We start from the raw sequence: 23,404 nt of genomic DNA, 5'->3' as shown, positions 1-23,404 counted from the left end.
AAGACTAAAATTCAAACCCAGGTCTTCTAGTTGCTAACTGGTAACATCAATATGACAAAAGTATTTTTATTTCTCCCAAATACAAGTCAGGATTTTGGAGATCAAATGTGAATGCATCTCAGCCTATCAAGTTCAATGACTTAAAACCAGGATTGAAAGCTCCAAAAGAGGCCCATAGGTCCCCAGAAAGGTTCACAAACACTTATCTCAGCTCATAAGCAGAGGCAAGATGATATTTTTAAAGGCCAAGAGCAGAAGGAATACTGAAACAAGAGATTCAACAGATTAAAAAGCTTAAACAGCATCAAACTGATAAGGGTTTGGTGTGTTAAAAAGAAATTTAATGTGTTACATCTAGTGCTTTGAACACAATTTAAAAGTTCTTAAATAATAGGTTTGCTATATATTTTCACTTTAAGAGCTATTGTTAGAAATATTTAAAATTCAACTAAGAAACCTCAAAACTTTATATAAAATTACTCACTTTTTTCATTTTCTCTGAAATTCTTAATCTCCACTAAATCAAATGAATGCATGGCTGCCATAATCCTCTGTGCAACATTTGACAGTGGCATCTTAGACAGGTCAAAGCCTACATTTCCCTCATAATTTTCCATTTTTTTCATATAAATCCTAAATATAAAACAATATCTGTGTATTAATTAATGAGACAATGGAATTATAAATTTACAAAACAGCTAAATTATCTGAGCCAAATAAATTTGTATACTAAGCCTTTTAATATCACTATCCACAGGATACATGTCAATTAGCCTCATTACATAAACAAGCCACTAAGAGGTAGAGGTTAAATGACCCAATTATGACATATGATGCGTCAGTCAGCTGCACAGCAAAAAATAGAATTTTCCAGTAATTTAAGGTTTAATCTAGTGCACTATTCACTATATTTTAACTAGCTGAAGCACAAAACTGCTAATCTTCAAAAAGCTATAGAAATATGAGAATCTAAAAAGCATTTATATTTGAATTTGTTTCTCTCTCTTCTCCCTCTCCCTTTATTCTACGCCCCTCATGCCAAGTACCAACTGCTCATTTGCTTGAGCTCATATTGCTGACCCAGATGGATAACTAAAGATAGGGAAAGATACTAAAGTTGCCATGGAAAAATCAGCCATCTATAGTCAGCAAAATACAATTCTAGATGGTACTAATGTAAGCATGCCAAAAAGTTCATATCACAGTATAGTAGAAGGAATGCTGCATTTGACATAAACACAAGTATATGTCTCTGAGCCTATTCTCTCATCTGGAAAATGGGAAAAATGGCAGTAGTACTTACTATACAGGTTTACTGTCAGGATTAAAGGAGATAGCACATGTAAACAGCTTTGCAAACTTTAAAGCACTATATAAATGGCAGCTATTATTTCACATCATTAATATGGAATGTTGTATGTATATGTATTTGGTTCCTTACGGGAACACGATTGGAAATAACATTAGGAAAAACTACAGAAGGAAATCTCTGGAGATGTGTAGAAGGATGGCTATTTTAAGCTTGAAGATAACATTTATTGATCTGGGATATCAAGATTTACTGTTATAAACTGATCAAAAGAGGTTAGGATCATAAATCTACTTATTTAACTTTGATTAAAATGTGAATAACAATTTTTCTTTTTAATAATGAGGGTGTATAGTAACAAAAAAAAATTCAGGTTAAAAGGGCTACATGTATCAACAGAGTCTACCTCACACCTAATTTTACCCTATTTTCTCATGATTACAGTTTAGAAATCAATAGTTCCATAAAAGAAAACTAAGAAAAACAGTTCTATAAAGACTAGAAGAATTGTGCTTTTATTCCACATTAAAAACATATACAGAATATTCTTAAAGACTATGAAAGCAGATGAGGTACGTTCTTGAACACTGTGACTGTGTCTACTCCAAAATCTATAAAACCACAAGGAACCTGATAGATATAAAAAGTGAGTATTCAGTATCTGTGATGATAATGATGACTAATTTTCTTTGAATTGTTTTAAAATTTAAAAAATTGATTTAATCCCAAATTAAATTAATTTAAATATTAAATGTTTTCTAGAATTTTTTAATTCCTTTAAATGTTATACTGGTATCCCTTGACATATAGTAACTCTATATATTGAATTTCACTTCAATAGAATGGATAAAAGGAGAGAACAATTTGATATATATTTCCTGAAAAATTCCTTATATGGACTTTCAAGATTTATTTGGGAGCCCTGTTGTAAGTCACAAGAATATTGTCAGTATTTGTACAGTTCCACAATGTCTATCAAACATTAAGAAGCCAAAATGTGTGAGCCCCAGAGTTCTTTCCCCTATGATGCTGGGCTGACAGCAGTTATATAAAGGCAATCTCTAGTCCCTGTAGCTATAAAATCAAAGAGAGAATTATTTTATCACTACCAGTGCTAAGTTACTAACATGGCAGCCTCCTCTTCAACCTCAGCATCATTCCCAAATTCTACAATAAGAAGCATTATGATGAAAGGTAAAAAGCAGACCCAGGTTCAATGTCCAACTCAGACCTTTACTAACTAGAACCCCTGGCCAAGTCACACCTTCTTGAGGCCTCAGTTTTTTCATCTATAAAACAGGGATAATAATGCTGTGCATTACATACCTCAGCATTGAGGTGAGGATCAAATGAGATAATGTAGGTAAATCACTTTGTAAATCATGAAGTGCTTCATAAATAGGAATTGTAATTATTAAACTTATAGTGGGTGTTTATAATATTCGATAAATGAAAAATTGAAGAAATGGTTCTATTGTATGCACCAAAGGATATCTCTGTGATGCTGACTTGTATCATCTGATTATTTTAAATGTTTCACTTTTCCATTTAAAAAAGACAAAATGAGAGACTAAAGAAATCTAACTGAACATTATAACATTTCCATTACAATGTAACTAAATGCTTTTTTTCCCCCTTGGGGAACTGGTACTCTGGACCAGCATGTTGATAAGGAGAAACAAAAAATTGCCCCTCCCAATATAAGTCAGAATAGTATACACTTTAAATCATGAATATAATATTGAACATCTGGTTATCAATAAATAATTTTCAATCTTCAAGACCAATAGTTGTAATCTTTAACTGATGCTCTAAATTCTCCACAATATTCTTTAAATATTCTTTATCTTTGAAAAAATACACATATAATTCTCGTTCCATTTGATATAGTTTATCAGTTGCCAAAATTCTTCTCTTTGCCTTTACATTAGTAAGAATATCCATAAGCAGATGATTTAGCTTTTTCAAATGAGAGTCAACTTGATGAAACTGTTCCTTTAATTCCTAAAAGAAAAATATACATACACTTCAGTTACATAGAACCTAAATACAATGCTTTGTATCACAAAACTTAAAGGTAAGCAATCTCAAAGACTTAACTGTTAGTCCCACAATTCTTCAGTGTAAACTATTTTCAACTACAAGAACTTAGTAGTCAAAATTATTCATTAATGAAAATGTGCTCTGATTTGGATTAGTCAACTTTTGAAGCTCAAAGACTAGAAACATAGAACTAGAAGGGACTGTAGATATCATCTAGTATCAAACTTTTTATTTTAAAGATAAGGAAACTGAGGCTCACAAATGTTAATTCCTAGGCAAGGCAGCTCAAAATCACACAGCTAGTTAGTGGGAAAGCCAGGCTTAGAACCAAGTCTCCTGACTTCACCAGTCTTTGTCCTGCAGAGTTTTGTCTACTTGAGTTATCCAAAGCAAATCCTCTTTTCAAATACTTATTAACAGTATTTCATGTTGTAACCTATTGCACTTAATGAAGCTCTTTATTGCCTTTAACATAATTACATAGAATCATAACATCTTAGAAATGAAAAGGGTCTTAGAAGTCATTGTAAGGTCCATATCCTCCTTAAACTCTAAGTCCTTTCTACAGCATTCCTACAAGTGGTAATCTGAAGATGACCAGTGATTTGACATCTCCCAAGGTATCTCATTACATTTTTGGATAGTTTTGACTCACTTAATTCTAATCTAACAGAAGCTACTTACATGCATCAAATTAAAATTCCTGACAATTTAAATATGCAGAGCCTCCTACTGATTAGTCCTAATTTCTCCCACCTTAACTACTCATTCACCCTTCTCCCCACCACGAGTTCATTTTTGTCTATTACATATCTCTAATATATTCCATTTTATATTCCAGACTATCCTTCCTATGTTTTCTTCTCATATCAACAATTTTTAGACTCACTTCATCTCTTGGAGAAAACTTTTTGTTTATTAACCACCACACTGTGATTATTCTTTTACCCCATGTTCCCTCAGCATTTATGTATTAAACTTGCACTTCAATATATAATTTTGGACTTGATATGATACTATACAATTATTTTGCAATATATTCTTAGACTCCCTCCCAAAACTGATTGTAATTCAAATGTCAGCAAATGATGAGCTCATACTCTTTTGCACACATAAGCTTCACTCTCTTAACTGTAATGTAAACTTTATGGGTAGGTTTCTTTCATATACTCCGACTAATTAGTACAGAACTTAAGGAAACACAAAGAAGTTTCTACGAAGTTTCCTTCCTACAAAGAAGGAAACTTTATAACTACTTGTCAACTTAAAATACAAACTAGTGTTCTAACACAGTGACTAACCTCAAAAGCAATGATTCAAGCTTGTAATTCTGTGATTCTACCACACTTGGTCCCACCTTAACCCTTCACCACTGCCAAATAGGGGCTCAGGAGATCTACAGGTTAGGTCTCTATAACCCCTTAGATGCTACCATATGACCCTTCAATGTGAGAAAATAAAACAATAGAATAATATTCTTAAACATAAACTGGCAGGAGAGTATATTGGAAACAGCTCTGGATTTGAAGTCAGAGCACTTAGATTTGAATCTCAGCTCAGCTACTGATTTACATGTGTGGCCTCAGGAAGTCACTTTACTTCTTGTGGCCTCACTTTCCCTATATGCAAAAAGAAGAAGTTTGACTAAATGGACTCTAAAGTACCTCACAGAACTAAATCTAAAATTGTAATACAATCTATATTAAAAAGTCTCCTTCAAGAACTTTAACCTAAATACTGAGAAAAAATAAAATTTAAGTTGGAATTTCGCTTAATGTGTCTTCTGATATGTTTGAGAATCTTAAGCAATTTATTAAAACAATACTATTATAATGACTAACAACAATAACAAAAAAATATATTAAGGGCCTTAACATGCAGAGCACTGTGTAAAGCCAATACATACCTGATCACTAAGATAAAGCTGGTTTCCTCCACAATACAAAGTATCACAAAGCATATCCACACCATTATTCAGTTTGGACAGGAAGAGAGAATGCTCTTGAGCAGCTATTGCCAGCTGATCTCGTACAGAAGAAACATCTTTCCTCAGCTTCTGAGCCACTTCTTCCAGGCCTTCATATGTTCTGAATAACTCTTGTTTCTTATTCTCCCCTTCTAAAAGCTGATAAAGCCTAAACCAATATTTTTTAAAAATTATCAGATTAATAGGAATACAATTGCAAAGTCAATGTTTTCTTAAATGTAGATCATATGAGGGACTATTTTGAGGATGGTTTTTAAACTAATCAATTTATCTGTTACTGAATCAGACTAAATCAAGATTGCTATTACTAAATCAAGAAGACTATTACAATACTAAGCTACACTATTCTACATAATTGCAGTATGTGAGTACCCAGTTTTCATTTTCTACCAAACCTTAGATATAATTGTATCCCTCTTTAAACACTTACTAGCTAATAACAGGCTAAATCGCTTAACCTTAGCCTCAGTTTCATTATTTACCTGCAATAATTCCTTCACAGGACCATGATGAAAGTACTTTGCAAAAATGTGAGTGCTATATAAATGTGAATTATTATTATTAATCCCACCTGGACAAATCAGCTTTAGAGATACAGTAAAGTGAACTGTCCTTTCACGAGTAAAAATTGGCTAATTCCTGGGCAAGGCAGTGAATAACAGTGGTGGCCCTGGAGACAGGAAGACCGGAGTGTCCAACCTCAGATATTTACTATGTGACCCTAGGCAAGTCACTTCACTTATTTCCTCATCTGCAAAATAACCTAGAGGAGGAAATTGCAAACCACTCCAGTATCTTTGCCAAGAAAACCCTGAAGGATGTCACAAAGAGTCAGATAAAGCTCAAAAACAACACTATTCTGTACAAAAGATATTAAGTTTTGATGAAGCATACACAAAGTCCACTCCCAGACTTCAACAAGCTTCTAGGAAAGGTACCATGTTTCCCCAATAATAAGACACTGTCTTATTAATTTTTTTGGGGGACAGAAAAACACCAGAGGGCTTATTTTCAGGGGAGGGCTTATTTTAATGAACATTGACAGCAATTTTAATAAACAGGTAAATGTGAACAAAAAAATGTACCTTTATTCAATAAGCAAATCACTGGGGAAGAACAGGATGACGCGCTCACTGCTGCAGCTCTGATTGGATGCAGCTCGGAGCGCGGCGTGCGTTTCAGGGGGGGGATGACGACGGTGTATACAGAGGGTACCGTAATGTAGCATGTAGCGCAGGGGATCACCTTCACTACAGTTGCAATCTCAATAGGGCTTATTTTCGGGGGAGGGCTTATTTTAGAGGAATCTTACACAGTAAGGGGAGGGCTTATTTTCGGGATAGGTCTTATTATCGGGGAAACACGGTAGTATACGTCTTTTTATGTGGGAGATGGAGAAAACAAAGGCAGTCAACTTCCAAGTATATAACTATGAAGGACTGTCCTATCCTCTTTCAAAGAAACAGAATTTGTTATAAGTTTGGGTTGTTGTTTTGTTAAGAGCTAGTGGGGACTCTGGTGAACATGTCAAAGGAGGGAGATAAGGCAAAGAAGGTAGAGGTAGTTCATTCAAGGTCACACAACTAGTTAGCAGAAGCGCCAGGACTAGGGTAAAAATTAACAATGCTTTGCTCTAAATAATTCAACTTCTTGTCTCCAATTTGTATGAAGCAAAAGATCTAGCAACACTTTTATGACAAAACTCTTCATGACAATTAGAGTAGTTACATGTAGACTCTAATATCTCAGTTCTCAGTTTGCAACATGTAGAAGTTGATATGGAACTAGAGAACCAAGAAAGGATAAGTAGCTGAACTAGACCAAAAACACATACTTCTCACATGTCTCAAGTGACAATTTTGAGGGCATCAAGGGATTGATTCTTAAGGCCTATGAAAGAAGGCAGGATATCAAAGCCATGGCAAAAAAAAAAATCTGAGACCTCACCTACTTTTTCATCTCTATAAAATGTTCTCTCCCCCCCCCATCTCTCTCACACACACACACAATTTATGATGGCATGAGATAAAGACAGGGATATCTCTCCCAATTCCAATGATATAAACAACACTCAGGAGAGTAAACTCCTTCTACAAATGAATGTCACCACTTCTCTGAAACCTCTTGGAGAGTTGCTAGATCAGTGGGGTCAAACTCAAACAGAAAGGGATCCCTGGATCCATTCTCATTCTGCTGCATATTGACTTAGAAAAACACAAATTAACATTACCTATCTTGTGTTATATTTTATTTTGCTAAACATTTCCCGCTGACACTTTTATCTGCCAGGCTGCACTGGCCTGCAGGCCACAAGTTTTGTAACTTGTCCAGCATCACACAGAGATATGATTTAAAACCAGGTTACACACTGGTTTCAAGGCCAGTTCTCTATATATTATGTCATGCTACCTCTCATGAGAAAAGAACAGTTTTTCCACAAATAATTTTCCATAGCAGAGTATCTTTAGAATCAGACAATTAAGTGAAAGGTAAAGAGAATATAAAATCCCATTGTTTATTGCCTATAAAAGGTCCCTTAAAACATCCATGTGACAGCATAATCGTGACACATACCTATGCGTAGAACAATCCTTGGCATCAATAGTATTCCTTGGATGGGTCTTCTGAGATATGGATGGGTCAGCTAACATTTTTAATCGTTGACACAGTACAGTATTACTCTGACTAAGTTCTTGAGTCAAGCTTTCAAGTTGCCGGTAAGTATCCCGATGCTTTCTCAATTCAATTTCATATGCTAGCTGTAGAAGTTCAAATGATGCCTTCTGTTTTATCAGCTGATTAAGAACTAATTCTTGTCTTGATGTATAATAGTCTTGTTTAGCAAGCTGCAGATCAAAATCTCCCTTCACAACTGGCATATTCAGTAATTGAGCATTTTCTTTTACCACAGCAGGCAATGTTTTATTATTCAGTTGGGTGATTTGTTCTTCAAGCTTTAATATCTCACTGCTGAAGCTAGAAATTTTAGCCACTAAATCTTCTTTGCCAATAGCCTACACAAAGAAAAGCAATATACTCATAAACCTTTAGGAACTTCAATAACAAACATTTTTTAAACTTCTCATCTTGCATTTTGACTTCCAACCTATGCCACCACTTGGTGTGTAATTCAGGAAATGAAAACTAATTTTAATATTAAACTAAAGTAAATATAATTACAAAGGCAAATATACTGTCAAAAAGTCATGCATTCTGAAAACATATATTAGAAAGAAAACAAAAAAATGGAATTACAGAAAAGGCTACTTTGATACTGAATATTTACTTTTAAAATTGTTTTGTTAATACATACAGCAACACTACAAACTAATAAATAACAAGGTCTGCCAAGACCTGTTTCAATTAAGAGACATGATCCTTTGTAATCAATACATTAATTATATGCAAATGGAGACTGGCTAAACTGACTCCTCTCAGCAATGTAAGGTTATAAGAGAACTCCAAAAGACTCATGATGGAAAGAGATGGCCACATCCAGATAAAGAACTACAATCTGAATGCAAATTTAAGCAAACTACTTGCTGTCTTTCTTTTTCTTGTTTTGTTTTCTCTTTCCCACTGCTCATTCCATTGGTTATAATCCTTCTTTACAACCTAACTAATGTTTAATGTGAAGGTATTTTTAGAGCCTATATTTGATTGCATGCTGCCATGGGGGGGGGGGGGGCGGGGCTGGGGGGAATGGAAGGGGAGAAAATTTGAAACTCAAGGGATGGTGGAAATGAATGTTATAAACTAAAAGTAAATAAACAAATTAATAAAAAAAAATTTAAACCCTATTAAAAAATAATAAAAAAAGAACTCTTCCAAGAGAGCTAGTCTCCTACATCAATTAACTGATCATAATACTTTTTTGGACAGACATTATTAGAACCTTTTATAAGATATTTTTGGGTAAAGTTACTATCTTAAAAAACAGTGACACATTTAAACTTCTAGTAATTATACCTATACATCGAGCTATTTAACAAAGGTCAGAAGCGGAAGACATGCAATGTACAATTTTTTTTAAACCACCATTACTTTTTTTAAAAGGTAAATTCCAGTTCTGCCAATATTTGAATGTTTACAAATTTCAGTTCAAATTAATGAAACTTGAGTTATCCTCAATATTTCTAGCTTCAATTAATAAAAAATAATCAATTGTTGGGGTGGCTAGGTGGCGCAGTAAGTAAAGCACCAGCCCCAGAGTCAGGAGGACCCGAGTTTGCTTCTGGCCTCAGACACTTAACACCCAAACAAAAAAACTAGCCGTGTAACCTCGGGCAAGTTACTTAACCCCAACTGCCCTCCAAAAAGGCAAAAAAAAAAAAAGAACAATCAATTATCAATCACTTTGCAAAAATAAAGTGACAAAACTCAATGCCCAAGAGGTTGCAGAGAGGTAGGTATTCTCATACACTGCTGGTGGAATTGAATATTAATAGAATCTCCTTGGAGAACAAACTGGTGGTACACAAGAGCCACAAATATACTCATGCCCCTTGGTCTAATCTCGACTGAGAATATACCATAAAAGAATTATCATAAAGAAAAGGGGAATCTGTGTGTTACACCATAAAAGAACTGTCATAAAGAAAAGGGGGGGGGGGTGGAGAAAGAGAAAGTAAGTGTGTGTGTTGGTTGTCATTTCTGATTACAAAGAACTGGAAACTACTTAAATGTGTAATAGTTTGCAAATGGCTAAAAAAGATATAGTATATCAATATAATGGAATATACAACAGTGCCATTAAAAATAAATTTTAGGAAACTAAAAAATGTGTAAAAATATTCCATAATGTGAAGCAAAGAAAAGAGAGCCAAAAGAATAATATAAAAACTATGACCATATTAAAATAAAAATATCTATAAAAATATCAAAATTAGCTAATATAATAGGATATGAAAACACATTAAAACCCATTATGTAGAAGTTTATTTTTAACTGGATATTTACTTGGTTTTGATGTTTAAATTTAAGTACATGATCACTATCAAATTTTCAAACATTGAAACATAGTGGTTATTTATTTTAAAAAATTGGCAATAAGGAAATACAATTATCTACTATCCCCCCCTTTAAGTAATTTGATAGAATTTGCTACATTTTTCTCCTTCAATGACAGAATTAATTTTTCACTTTACCTTGCTAGTCAGGTTTTGAAGAGTCTCCTCTGCCCATTTTATACATGAGTGAAGGCTACATTCATTTGCTTTCAACTGAATTAACTGATGTCGGGCACAAACATAGGCCAGCTGCAGCCTAGCCATCTCAAGCCGCCTCTCTTTATGGGATTCATTAGCATCATCATCACAAATGGATGGTGTTTGTATATCAAAAAGCCGAAAATTTTCTTCATTTGAACTTTCCACTAGGTCCTGTATACCTTGAAAGAAATGTTTTTTGGTATACAAGGTTAATGCTACTGTGCTTTGTCCTTCTTGGCTTAAGTATTTTTCCAAGGCAAGTTGAGATAAAAACACTGGTGGAGCTGTCCCTTGCTTTATCTCTGAACAACCAAAGAATGATGTTAATTTCTCAACTCCATCAATAAGATCTTGAAGTTGATTAGTTATCTTGGTATTTATAGCATTTAGAAATCCTTGACTCTCCTTCAGATTTTTAGTGACCTCTTCTTCTTTAGCATTTAACTGGAGTGATCTATGACTATTTGCTGAAGCTATTAATTGGAATTTATTACGACGCTGAATTTTTAGGTGTTTTAACTTCTGAAGAGCTTGGAGTTCAGTCTCTAATTTTTCTAGCTCAGCTCCTCCCAAAATAGATGTTTTTAGATCAGAAGTTTTACACGGTTTAAGAACTTCATCCAATGCTTGTTCTTCTAGGATGGGCTTGCCAGATTTTTGAAGGGTGTTAAAAGCTTGAAGTTCTTTTTCAGTCAATACATGCTGCTCATTTACATTTCTGCAGAACCACTCCAAAAAAGGTTTATTTTCAACAGTTTCAAACAACCAGTCAAAATCTTCTCCATTAAGATTATCACTCTTTGGATAACCAATTTTTTTTAAAGTTTCCACAAATTCATTTCCACAACTCATGTCTTAACTGCCAAAACGTTTTGTTATGAATATGTTTTTATTATTCTAATTTATATATATATATGTTTTAAAAATCCAAGCAAAAGTCACACAGGATACTGATTTCACTTTAAATCCATAAAAAAAAAAAGATTTATCTTAAAAACTACAATATTTCCTATGGAAAAAAATAAGTATTAATTAGATCACCAGTAGGCTGCATATCCAAAATAAATGTCTTATTTTGTTTTTACACTATTACTTATCTACAAAGTGGATAATAACTTAAATATTTGGTGAACATCACGGATGTGGTTCTTCCAAGTTAAGTTCATCTTAAAATATTAACTGAATAACCAAAATCTCACTGTAGCGAAGTTTCTTCAAATATAACTGAGGGATATCATTTACCAATAACTAAATGTACGTAAAAACAGAGTTACTGGGAATTGTGGATAGAGACCATTATGCTATACAAATATCAAAAGTAAGGGCAGCTAGGTGGCACAATGGGCTTGGAGTCAGAAGGACCTAAGTTCAAATTTGATCTCAGACAAATGACACTTACTAGCTGTATGACCCTGGGCAAGTCACTTATCCCCAACTGCCTTGCAAGAAAAATATATCAATAGTAGTACTATTCATAACTATTATAAATATCAAGCTAATCTATGTATTCAAAGATACTCATCTTAGAGAATATGACAGATGACACAAACCATTTCAGCTCCCAATATCTATATCCAGTCAAAATTTAAGATCTTGGTGTAAAATATATTGATTTTTTCAGACAACTTGCTATAGACAATTGCTATATTTCAGACAATTTGTTATATAGACAGTTTCCCCTAAAAAACCTAGCTAGGTTGTCAATTCTTAGAGTTCCTTTTCTGAATAAAGTTGCTAGGTTCCATACGCTCCCCCCCCCCAATTACATTGTATTTATTCATTTGTATATATAGTTTTATTCTTTTAGTAGAATGTAGCAGAAATCTGAAGCAAATTTTCACTTAAGTTTCATATCACTTCTGTGAACCCCTTCCTGATTCCCTTGATTGTTAGTATCCCTTCCTCAAATTACACCTTGTATTTACTTGTGTATATTTTTTATCTCCCTAGTAGAATCTAAGCACGGACACAGGGGGCTTCTCTTGTGGCTTTGTATCCTCAGCTTCTAGCACAGGGGCTTAACATTTAAATTCAATTCACTACTAAAGAGAGTCTTATTTATCAAACTAAAAAACTCACTTCATTTAGGGAGAAAAAAGACTAAAAAAATTCCTGCATTACATAGTATAACAGTTTTGAACTTGGTCTGAACAGTCCAAATTCTCATTTGACCCCTGAAAGTTCTCCTAAATTCATGGTATGGATCATAGTCCTCTACAGTATCACCCCAAACTACAGAAAGTATCATTCCCCCTACCCATTCCCTTTAAAAACAACTTAGATTAAATATTACAATAGGCATTGGAAAACCTAGATACTACTATTCCATATATTGTCCATAAATCAATTATGCCCAGCATCCAGTACCTCCAAAATACTGTGTGCTTAGTATTTATAGGGGGACGGCAGGCTAATGACAGTTTTCCCTCAACTTTTAAGTTCTCAAAATAAAATATGAATCATCCAGAAATTGAAACCATTCTTAAAAGTATATTACTTTGAGGGGCACCTAGGTGGTGTAGTAGAGAGAACACAGGTCCAAGAATCAAGAGGACCTAAGTTCAAATCAGTCTCAGACACCTGACACTTACTATGACCCTGGGCAAGTCACTGAACCCCAATTGCCTAGCCAAAAAAATATATATATATATTACTTTCAAGAAATGCATTACTGAATGATCAGGAGAGGCTCTAATTAAAAAAAAAAAGTGAAAACAAAAAAATTTTCATAAGGCCTACATTTTGAAAGAACTTGCTATGTATCCTAAGACACCTCAGAATAAAAAATTTTCTTCATCAACATGTATGAAGGAAAATTAAAGTAGACTGCAGATTCGACAAATATTTACTAGGTTCCTGCTATGTGCAAGGCACCATTCCAGAAACTAGGAATAAAAAGACACAAATCAATAATTCCTGCCTTCAAGGACCCTACATTCTACTGGAAGGAGAAAACTATGTATACAAATAAGTAAATACAATGTAACTGGAAGGGCCCCCCTCTCTCCCCAGGGTAGAGAGAATGGAACCCAGCAACTTGAGGATTCAAGAAAAGAATTACTCTAAAAGTTAACAACCTAGCTAGGTTTTTTAGGGAAAGTAAGATTTCTCAGAGACAGGAGTAAACAGCTAAATGTCTGCCAGGCAAGGATAAGGAGCCGTGCTGTCACAAGCAGCAGAGAGGGGTGCTGAACTTCAGTCTGAGTAACACACAAGTATTTTCTGCTCTTCTTCAGTATACACAGTCTACTTTCCCAGTCCTTGTCCTTTCATCCCCAATCCCTACTGAGATAAAACACAAGCAGTCTTGGCCTATCTTTCCACAGGGCCCAGATGAACCCATGCCCCACTCCTAGAATTTGGGTAGCTCTTCAAACCCTTAGGGACTTTAGCAAAAATATATAACAAAATGGTAAATTTGAACTAAAACAAAATATGAAATTGGCTCAGAAATTATATCCCCAGGGCAATTAGGTGGCGCAGTGAATAGAGCACAAGCCCTGGAGTTCCAGCCTCAGACACTTAACAGTTACTAGCCATGTGACCTTGGGCAAGTCACTTAACCCCAACTGCCCTGCCATCCTCCCTTCAAAAAAGAAATAAAGAAATTATATCCCAAAACTAGTTACCTTTGAACTTGAACTGTAACTTTCAAAATTTAATTTATACTTTACAAATGTGTTTTGCCGAACTGTAGATATCGTCAGGAGAAAAAAAAAATCCCTGTAGAAAGAAAAAAATTGGTTTAGTGCCTTTTTTTTCCCCCCAGACACTCAAAGAATTTTAATCTATTTATTTTTGAAGGTTTTCTCACTTAAGATTTTTGGTCACCTATTAAATGTTCCCCCTACAAAAAATTGTTGCAGGGACCATTAAACTATTACTGCCAATTCATTCCATAGTTCTTTATTCATAGTCTATATGACCTTTCTTATGTTGTTTCAAAGGATATGTTTGCTTCTTAGCATTTTGTAATTGCAAGTGTAATCCTTCCTCTGGGAAATGTAAGTAAATTTATATTCCTTGTTAGAAAATATATACATGTATATACCCATATATGTGTGTATGCCATCTATATGTACACATATATGTATATATACATACATAATTAAAAGTCTTTCTGTTCCCACGCCACCCCCATTATGATCTGTATATATTTGAAATTTATCCTCCTTTGCCTAGTGAATCTAGATTACATTCAGATGTAGAAGTGCTTGAAAAAAAGTTTTAAGTATCTTAATCAGAGATACTTTATTCTTTGAAACCTAAATAACTAGAAGAATATTCCATGCTCATGTCTAGATTAAGCCAATATAATACCACCAAATTTAATTTACATTTTAATTCTGCAATGTCAAACTGACAAAAGGATACTTAATATAGCTTAATAAAATAGTGACAAAATTCATTTGGGAAAAAAACAAAAGATCTAGAATACCAAGGTAAATGATGAAAAGAAGTAGGAAAGATGAGGGAATAGTACTTCCAGACCTCAAATTAGGTTATAAAGAAGAAGTTATCAAAACCATCTAGCATTGGTTAAAGAGATTAAACGGAACAGACTAACCAAAGGAAAAATCAGAAACAACCCATTGTTTGATAAATGGAAAACATAAATTACTTAGGAAAGAACTCTCTATTTGATTAAAAACTTCTGAGAACACTTAAAAACAGTCTGACAAAAATTAGGCTCAGATAACATTCTACCCCATATCCCACAATACATTCTAAATGGCCACATAAAGATAAAGATCATACTATTAAAAAAAATTAGAAGAGAAGCAGATCATATACCTCTCACATCTATGGACAGAAAATGTATTTTTAACAAAACATGGAATAGAGTCAATCACAAAAGATAAAATAGATAGCTCTGATTACATGAAACTAAAAAGCTTCTCCACAAGAAAATTAATGCACCTAGTTGATAAAAGGGAAGCAGTCAAAAGAAAAAAAAATCTGCACTAAATTTCTCTGATAAGAGTTGAATATTCAAGATATATAAACAATTAACTGATATAGATATAATCAGTGGCCATTCTCTAATAGATTAGTGGTCAAAGGATATGAACATTTTTCTGAGTATTAGCAACCATATAAAAGAATGTTCCAAATCACTAATAATGAGAAATACAAATCAAAACAACCCTATGTTTTCAATTCACATCCTGCAAATTGGCAAAGATGACCAAAAATAAACAAGGCAATAATCAATGCTGGAGGGGTTGTGGGAAGATAGGCATATGGGTGGCCTCATGGAGTTGTACAACCATTTTAGAAAGCAATTCAGAATTATGCAAATAAAGTTGCTAAACTATCCATACCTTTTGACCCAGAGATTCCATTACAGGGTCTATACCCTAGGAAGCCACTCTTGATAAGAAGGTCCTCATATACATGAAATTTTTACAGCAGCACTCTTGCTGTTGCTTGTCCTTCATTCTGAAAGATGACTACCACATCAAGGAGGGGATGTCTTGACATGTGAATTAGATTTAAGTGAAGGAGGGCTGTGTAGTCACCAGCCTCACTTTCTCCTCGGGAGCCATCTGGGTCCAGTGGTAGATACAGATCAGGATGACTGGAGATGGCCCTGGATGTAGTGGGAAACCTTGGTCTTTTTAAGTTAAGGTCTTTAACTGGTCTCAGTTTGATGGGGCTACAATCATTCAATAATTAAAGCTAGATAAGAAAAGAGGCAGAGAATGGCCTCTTTACCTAGCCTAAATAAATAAACCAGGTGGGAAATATCCTCAGGGTTTCTGGCCAAAACAGAAACAACTACTACTTACATTTACCCTGAGCCAACAGTGGCCCAAACAATGACCAAGTAGGGCTTGGCCTGGAACCTAAGGCTGGCCAATCAATGAGAGCCTGAGTGATTAGGCTTTAAGACTCAATCATTAATTTCAGCAATCAAAAGAAATGATGAATGTGAAGTTCTGCATGATCTGATGCAGAGTGAAGTAATTGGAATCAAGAAAAAAATATACACAATGACTACAACAATATACATGGAAAAAGTATACACAATTAAAAGTTAATGTTGAAAATTATAAAGAACACACATAGCTTGAAAGAAAAGATATGAAAAGCCACTCTAGACCCATCCATTTGCAGAGGTGGAAGGTTGGCAACAGTGGTGCATACTACACATGATTTTTTCCTCTTCCTCCTTCTTTTTCTTTTCATGTCTTAAAAAAAAAGTATTTATTATTTGAGATGGTTTCTTACGAGGGGGAAAGGGAAGGATAGTAGGGGAAAACTATGGTGATGCTAAAATCTAAAGATATAAATAAAAATTTATTTTTGAGAGAGAGAGAAGGAAAAAATAAATGCCAGGGACATACTCCTAACACTGGTCAGGAAATATTAAGGCAGAATTCTTTGGGAAAATTTTGCCCCCATCCTCCCACCTCCAAAAACATGTTTTTCCAATTTCAACTTCTTTGTCATTCAAGTATCATTCTGACACCAAACCATCACAAAGCATCTAGTATCATATTGTTGACCAACCTTGAGTAGATTGGGACACATTCAAATTCCATATTCTCATTCCCTTCAACTATTTATTATGCTCAAATATCCCAAAAGCATAGATGTAAAAATAAAGATAGCACATAGCATGTTGCTTTCCCCTTCACTAATCACCACCATCCCAGAACTCTCCAAAAGGGCATCATTCTTACACCTGTCAAAAAGATGGGTCCTTTCCCATACAAAAAAGTAAAGATGGGAAGCTGTCTTGGGAGCCACCACAGCAGCACCAGCACCAGCACCACCATCACCACCACAGCAGCACCACCTAAATCTGAATATAGACAGGGAGGAGGGCAATAGTCTCCACCTTCTATCTCCAATCATATGTAAAGAATATTCTTTAATAAATCTCATTTGGACACAAGTTCGTTTCTTTTTCCTAGTGCAGAATGCATTACCATGTGACCAATTAATTTGGAGAGTCTTGTGCGATCAAATATAGAAAATAAAATAAACTGAAATAGTAGAAGAAACTAATCGTGTCCTCATTTCTTAAAACTCCTTAAACTTACAGGACCCAAAATTTTCTTAAGGATATGAATCCTCCCAAAAAGGGCACAAGACTGAAAAAAAAGGTTGTTTCCAAATATAATCTGGAATATGAAAAGGTCCCTTGTTCAAGTTTTCAAAGGAAAAAACAAATTTGCAGTCTCAGTCTGCTGGGGAACCTAAAAATGTGGTAGGATGTTTTTTAGACACTTCTAAACTAATGCCATGGCTAAATCAATATTAATTACTACTTTGAAGTATCATCATTAAGATCAGCAACTCAAAGCCATAGACAAAATGGAACATATTTCCAGGAGCAATTTTTTGGCCAAGAATTTCTAGTCTAATAGAAAGTAATCTGTATTAGACAATTTTTGTCTAAATGTATTTGTTTGAAAATAATTTCACAGAACAGTTCTGTATATGTATGTATATATGTGTATATATCTATATACATATTAAAAAAGATGGTCCTACGTATCCATTTGTTTACATTTTCTATGTCCCTTTCTTTTAAAAGCCATCATAAATATTAATACACTAATGCTTTTCAAGCAGTAGGTGAAAATGTTTTAGCGTTAACTCCTTTTAATATTTTAGTAACTAAACCTCCTTTCATGGTATAGTAGAAAGAGCACTGGATTTGACATCAAAAGGCCCTGCTACTTATTACAATGTCTACTCCCACCTGTAGTTCAATTAGCTTTTTCTTTACATATTTGGATGCTATGCTATTGGGTGTATTATTTATTATTAATAAATGTTTCATTATTATAGTACTGTTAAGCAAACTACAGTTTCCTTTCTTATATCTTTTAACTGTTTCTATAACTATAGATGTAGAAACTGAAAACTAGCAAAGTAAACTGTTTTGCCTACATTACACAAATCAGTTAATGGCAGAATTAGAAATAGAATTCAGACACTACCTAGGTACTCTACTATTTGTTCAATCACTGAGCAAAACACCTGAGGGCCTGTTATGTTCAAGACACTTTTCTATGAACTCATTTCCTTTAACTCTCATCAACCTTATAAAGATGATTCCCAAATCTACTAACCTTTCCTTTAAGTTCCAATAACTTATATCTAGCTACCTGTAAGGGTTATGGGATTTAAAGATCTTCCGTGCCCCATTGGACTTGCTGACATAGCAGGAAAGGGCGGAGCAAGAGGAAGCGGAAGCCAAGCTAGAGTTCCTGGGGTGGCTAGCAGTGGCGGCCACGGCCAGCTGCAGCAGCAGCAGAGGCAGCGCGAAGCCCTTTTTGAGTCAGCCAGAATTTCTGCTAAGGACTCCTGCTGAGGACTGCCAGGGGCCGGAGCTGCTGGGAGCACACTTCCTGGACGCTGGGTGGTTGCTGTGAGTGGGGAGAGGAGGACCTTTGCCTGAGGTAGCCTGTTCTGTTTTCAAGGCTTGAGAATGTGGGTGCTCTCTACTTTATCTACCTGTGCCAATTTCATAACTACTCTGATGGCTTTCACTTTCTGGTTTTGGGACTCAGTCTTTTGGTATTTTAATAAATTTTCTAGCTTATTCCCCCATATAGCAAGCCTGATATATTTTGTGATGGATAATTACATCAGCATATCTGTAATTTCCATAGGCATTGTGAATATTGCATTGCTGATATACTACCTTCTGAAAATTTCCTCATGATTTCCCCTACCATCACATCATTTTTTAAAAACCTCCTACTGCCTGGTCCCTATTTCTACACAATTCATTGTCTCTACAACAATGGATCAAAACCTTGGAGTGACTTTTCTTTTGGTACCCATTTCCAAATAGTCACTAACCTGTGTCAACATACTTCCTCACAACCTTACAGTATTTCTCAACACAATTCTCCCATCTATGAACTCTTATTGTAATTATAATCAATATTACATAATTTAGAACTTAATTGTTGAATAAATATCCATTCTATCCCTCCCACTAGATTGTAAGCTCTTTGGAGATGGGCAGTTCGGAGAGGGGTGCACAGCATAAAGTGAAAAAAGAATTTGTAACGGACAGCTCACTGGACTTGAGTCAAGACCTGTAATTCAAGTCCTGATTTCTGTTACTTACTAGTTGTACAACATCAAGCTAGCCAGGTAACTCTTCTGAACCTCAGCTTCCTTATCTATAAAACAGGAAGAGTAAATCTTTCCCAGCCCATGTCACAGATTTGTTGTTAGGAACAAGAGTTACAAAGCAGAAGTCCTTAGAAAACAGTAAAATGCTATTAAAAGGTAAGGTATATATAGCTTATAAAAATCAGGTCAGTAACTTTATAGAAAAACTATCTATATCGATATAGCATCTATTCAGCACAGCACAGACATAAATTTAAATAGCTAACTGAATGCAAACCATCCCTTTCAGTCAAACTGTTAGGCCCACCAACTAAAATACTGGAAGAAACATACTTATGTCCTGTGTTCAAGGTATTCTGTTCATGAACTACCTGGGTCTCCTTCACCAACTAGAGCAACACCACCTATCCTCTAAGCCTTCAATAAAGTTCCCAAGCTCCCCAGAGCAATCCAACCCAGGGCCTTACTAGACATCTACTTTATATGGTATGATATGGCTGAAGAGATAAGACCTAAACACCAGTCATTAGATGCTCAAAGATCAAGAGCTTGAAGGGTCTTCACAGGCTATCTACCCCATTATTTTATTTTTTTTTTAAAGCAATTGGGGTTAAGTAACTTGCCCAAGGTTACACGCCAGTTATTTTGTGTGGGTGTTAAGTATCTGAGGCCAAAACCGATCCCAGGTCCTCCTGACTCCGGGGCAGGCACTCTTACTCACTGCGATACCTAGCTGCCCCTACCCCATTATTTTAAAGATAAAGAATCTGGGGAGAAATTAAGTGACTTGCCCAGTCAAACAAATAATAAACTTCAGAGGAAGGGTTTGAACCCATGGGGTTCATCTTCCCTTTCTCAGGCTTACACAATATTTTATAGCTCTTAGTAATCAATCAAAATATTAACAATATTAATATTGTCTATTACCATGAACTTATCATGCTCTATTTTATGTAAGTTATGAACTGTTATCAATAGTTTTCTATTATAGCAACTCCTGTTGAAAAGAGGCCAGCCATACACAGGACTGGCAAGTCAGCTTAGGTGAAACAGCAAAGCACCCTGAAGGAGATACAAGAGAAAGCATGGGCGACACACGTTAAACCATCAGTACGACCTTGACCTCCATCTCTCTTCACACCCTGATGGGGATAGCTCAGAATTCTCAACCCAAGAGCCTAGATATAGCACTACTCCCAGTTCAGTGTCCTTAGCCATCATCCTGGGAAGCAACCCTCTTGGAGATGCAGCCTGACAGTTGCTCCTTCAGGTTCTACAGCTACATATACTTAAGACCCAGAAAGGAAGATCTTGCCAACAAAGTCTTTAGCACTATCAAATAGTTTAACAATTAGAAGTTGATTATTATCAGTGGAAGTGACATTAAAGGATTAGTATCTCCTGTCACTGCACCCTAAGGACCATGGGACTTCCTATCTGAATGGGAATGCAGGTGAAACCTTCCATATAGTGTTTTCTTCCTGAGAGCAGGGACTGTCCTGCTTTTCTATGTGCATCCCCAGCACTTGGCATCGGGAAGAAGAGTAAGCACTTATATGGTGACCACAATGAGCCAGGCATTATGCTAAAAACATTACAAATATCTCATTTGATCTTGACAACATCCCTGCAAATGGTTATTTGTAATGTAATTACAATAATTACAAATGTAATGTAATGTAAAGATGCTGTAATTATAACCTCATTTTACAGTTGAGGAAACCAAACCAAAGAAATTAAAGGACTTGTCCAGGGTGAGCTAGTCTCTGAGGCCACATCTGAACTCAAGTTTTCTCGGCTCCAGGCCCAGGACTCCACTTTGCCACTTAGACTCCTCCTCTGCACACATTAAATGCTCTCCATTCATGTCCCCCCACCTGTAAAGAACCTTCATACCTTATTAATCTTTGTATATTCCCTAGTACTTGGCACAGTATAAACACTGGAATAAGAACAAGATGGCATGTGACCAACTGCAAAATTGTGTAGTAGAGAAAATTATATTGCCTGTTCTCATACCCCATCCTAAATAGGCTCATTTTTCCTGTCATTAGTGACAACCCTTTCTGAGAAGTATATAACATGCTCAAGACCCAAAGCAAAAACCCTCTTCCATCTCCTTCCTCTAGTGGCTCAAACTGACTTACCTGGCCTTAATTGGAAATTGCCTCAATCAAACTGAGAGACCTGTTAAAGATCTTAATTTAAAAAGGCCAAGGTCTCCCACTGAATCTGAGGTCATCTTCTGTTATCCTGATCTATATCTTGCTCCGGAAGGAGGAGAAAGTGAAGCTGATGAGTTAGTACAACCCTTTCTTGATTAAGTTCAATTCATTTGCACGTTCTGGCATCACCTCCCTGCTGTGAGGGTCCTCTTCAAGAACAAAGCACAAATAACAACAACAAAACCCACTTACCTACTACTCCCTGCCTCCACCAGAACCCCTCCCAAACAGGGCTGCAGATAAATATGTATGGGTTCAAACACTCACAAGCTCAAGAGTGACTATATATAACTTAGATGAATAAATCTGAGATCTCAATACTGATGACAGCTTCTCCAATGCCTAGAAGGGGCTATCCAGTAGAATCTATATACCTGGACAGGAAACCCCCAACAATGTTCTTTATAGTCACCCATCCTCTCACTGAAGAATTCTAGTAACAAAAAATCCTCATCTCCTAAGGAGGTTAGACCACAGCTTTAATTAGTCAGGTAGTTTTTCCATGAGGGAGAGAGGGGGATTTTTGTAACTCAAAATTTTTTTATACGGTAAAAATTGTCTTTACACGTAACTGGGGGGGAAAATTAATTTTTTCCTTATACCAAGCATAAATCTGGCCCCTATACAACTTAAAGCCACTGCTCCTCGTTTGGCCATCTGGGGTCAAGCAGGACAAGTCTAACAAACACTTCTGCCACTTGACCGCCCTTCCCGGATCTCTACTTCTTCCTCTTTCCCGGACTAAACGCTCCCCGTTCCCACAACAGGTTTTCACATCATCTGCAGTCCTTGTCATGCATGCTGCTGCAGCCCAACCAGGCCTGCCAGAACGAACAGACTGCAGAAAGGGCAGGAGCAGGAAAGCATCCCAGCATATAAGGGGAGGTGGGAGGCTCCAAACCTTCCATTCCAGGCTGCCACCCAGCACGGTAGCTGTCATTGCGGCTTAAGCCTTTATCCGAATCGCTGACGAAAATGTTAAACAGCACAGTGCCAAAGGGCATTTGGGAGAGAGGAAGCTACCTGAGGGCAGGAATGGTTTTGTTTTTGTGTGTGTCTTTACCTGCAATTCCAGCACACAGAAGCAGTTCAGATGAAGGGCGGCACGCAGCACAGTGCCTAGCACACAGAAGACACTTAGTAAATGTTTACTGACAGACTGGCAGATCTCAAAGCACCTAACGAACCTCTTTCTGGAGGTCGGGGTGTCGATGATTATCGCACTCAGGTTTCTAGTAACAAAGGCCCGCCGCTCAACTAGCCCTTCCAACTCTAACCCTGCCTCGGAGCGAAGCGCCCGCCGCTTCTCTCTCCGTGAGGAGAGAAGCCCGAGGACCCCCACCCTCTGCCCCGTGCGGGACACGACATCACAGGGCAGCGCCACTCACCCTCTCACAGCTCCCGCGCTCTCCAACCGTAGCTCTGGCGGCCCGCACTGCCTCACGGGAACGCGCCGACACCCACTGACAGGCGCAGGCGCAAGCGCAGGCGCAGACTCGAAAGCACGTACGCACGCACGACG

At 36.2% G+C, this 23,404-nt stretch overlaps 1 protein-coding gene across 4 annotated transcripts in view; it reads right to left on the bottom strand.

Moving 5' to 3' along the window:
* Positions 1-23,404, bottom strand: part of LOC138148362 (HAUS augmin-like complex subunit 3) — a 369,469-nt gene extending 346,065 nt beyond the window's left edge. The window contains exons 1-7 of one of the 4 annotated variants that reach the window (XM_069071061.1): positions 23,271-23,340; positions 22,946-23,001; positions 14,179-14,272; positions 10,487-11,558; positions 7,914-8,353; positions 5,259-5,487; positions 1,797-3,313 (exon numbers count right to left, since the gene is read on the bottom strand). In XM_069071061.1, the coding sequence (XP_068927162.1) occupies positions 3,080-3,313; positions 5,259-5,487; positions 7,914-8,353; positions 10,487-11,401 (1,818 nt within the window). In that variant the 5' untranslated portion in view covers positions 11,402-11,558; positions 14,179-14,272; positions 22,946-23,001; positions 23,271-23,340 and the 3' untranslated portion in view covers positions 1,797-3,079. Of the gene's footprint in view, positions 1-1,796; positions 3,314-5,258; positions 5,488-7,913; positions 8,354-10,486; positions 11,559-14,178; positions 14,273-22,945; positions 23,002-23,270 lie in introns of those variants that run through there. The other 3 variants (XM_069071059.1, XM_069071062.1, XM_069071053.1) reach the window with 3 other exon arrangements.

This window comes from Petaurus breviceps, unplaced genomic scaffold (genome assembly GCF_028583685.1).
Source record: "Petaurus breviceps papuanus isolate PSGF00001 unplaced genomic scaffold, PetGlider_PUasm1.0 140, whole genome shotgun sequence".
In the NCBI taxonomy this organism is placed as follows: domain Eukaryota; kingdom Metazoa; phylum Chordata; class Mammalia; order Diprotodontia; family Petauridae; genus Petaurus; species Petaurus breviceps.
The sequence above is the reverse complement of the archived record's forward strand: the minus strand, read 5'-3'. Positions and strand labels throughout refer to the sequence as shown.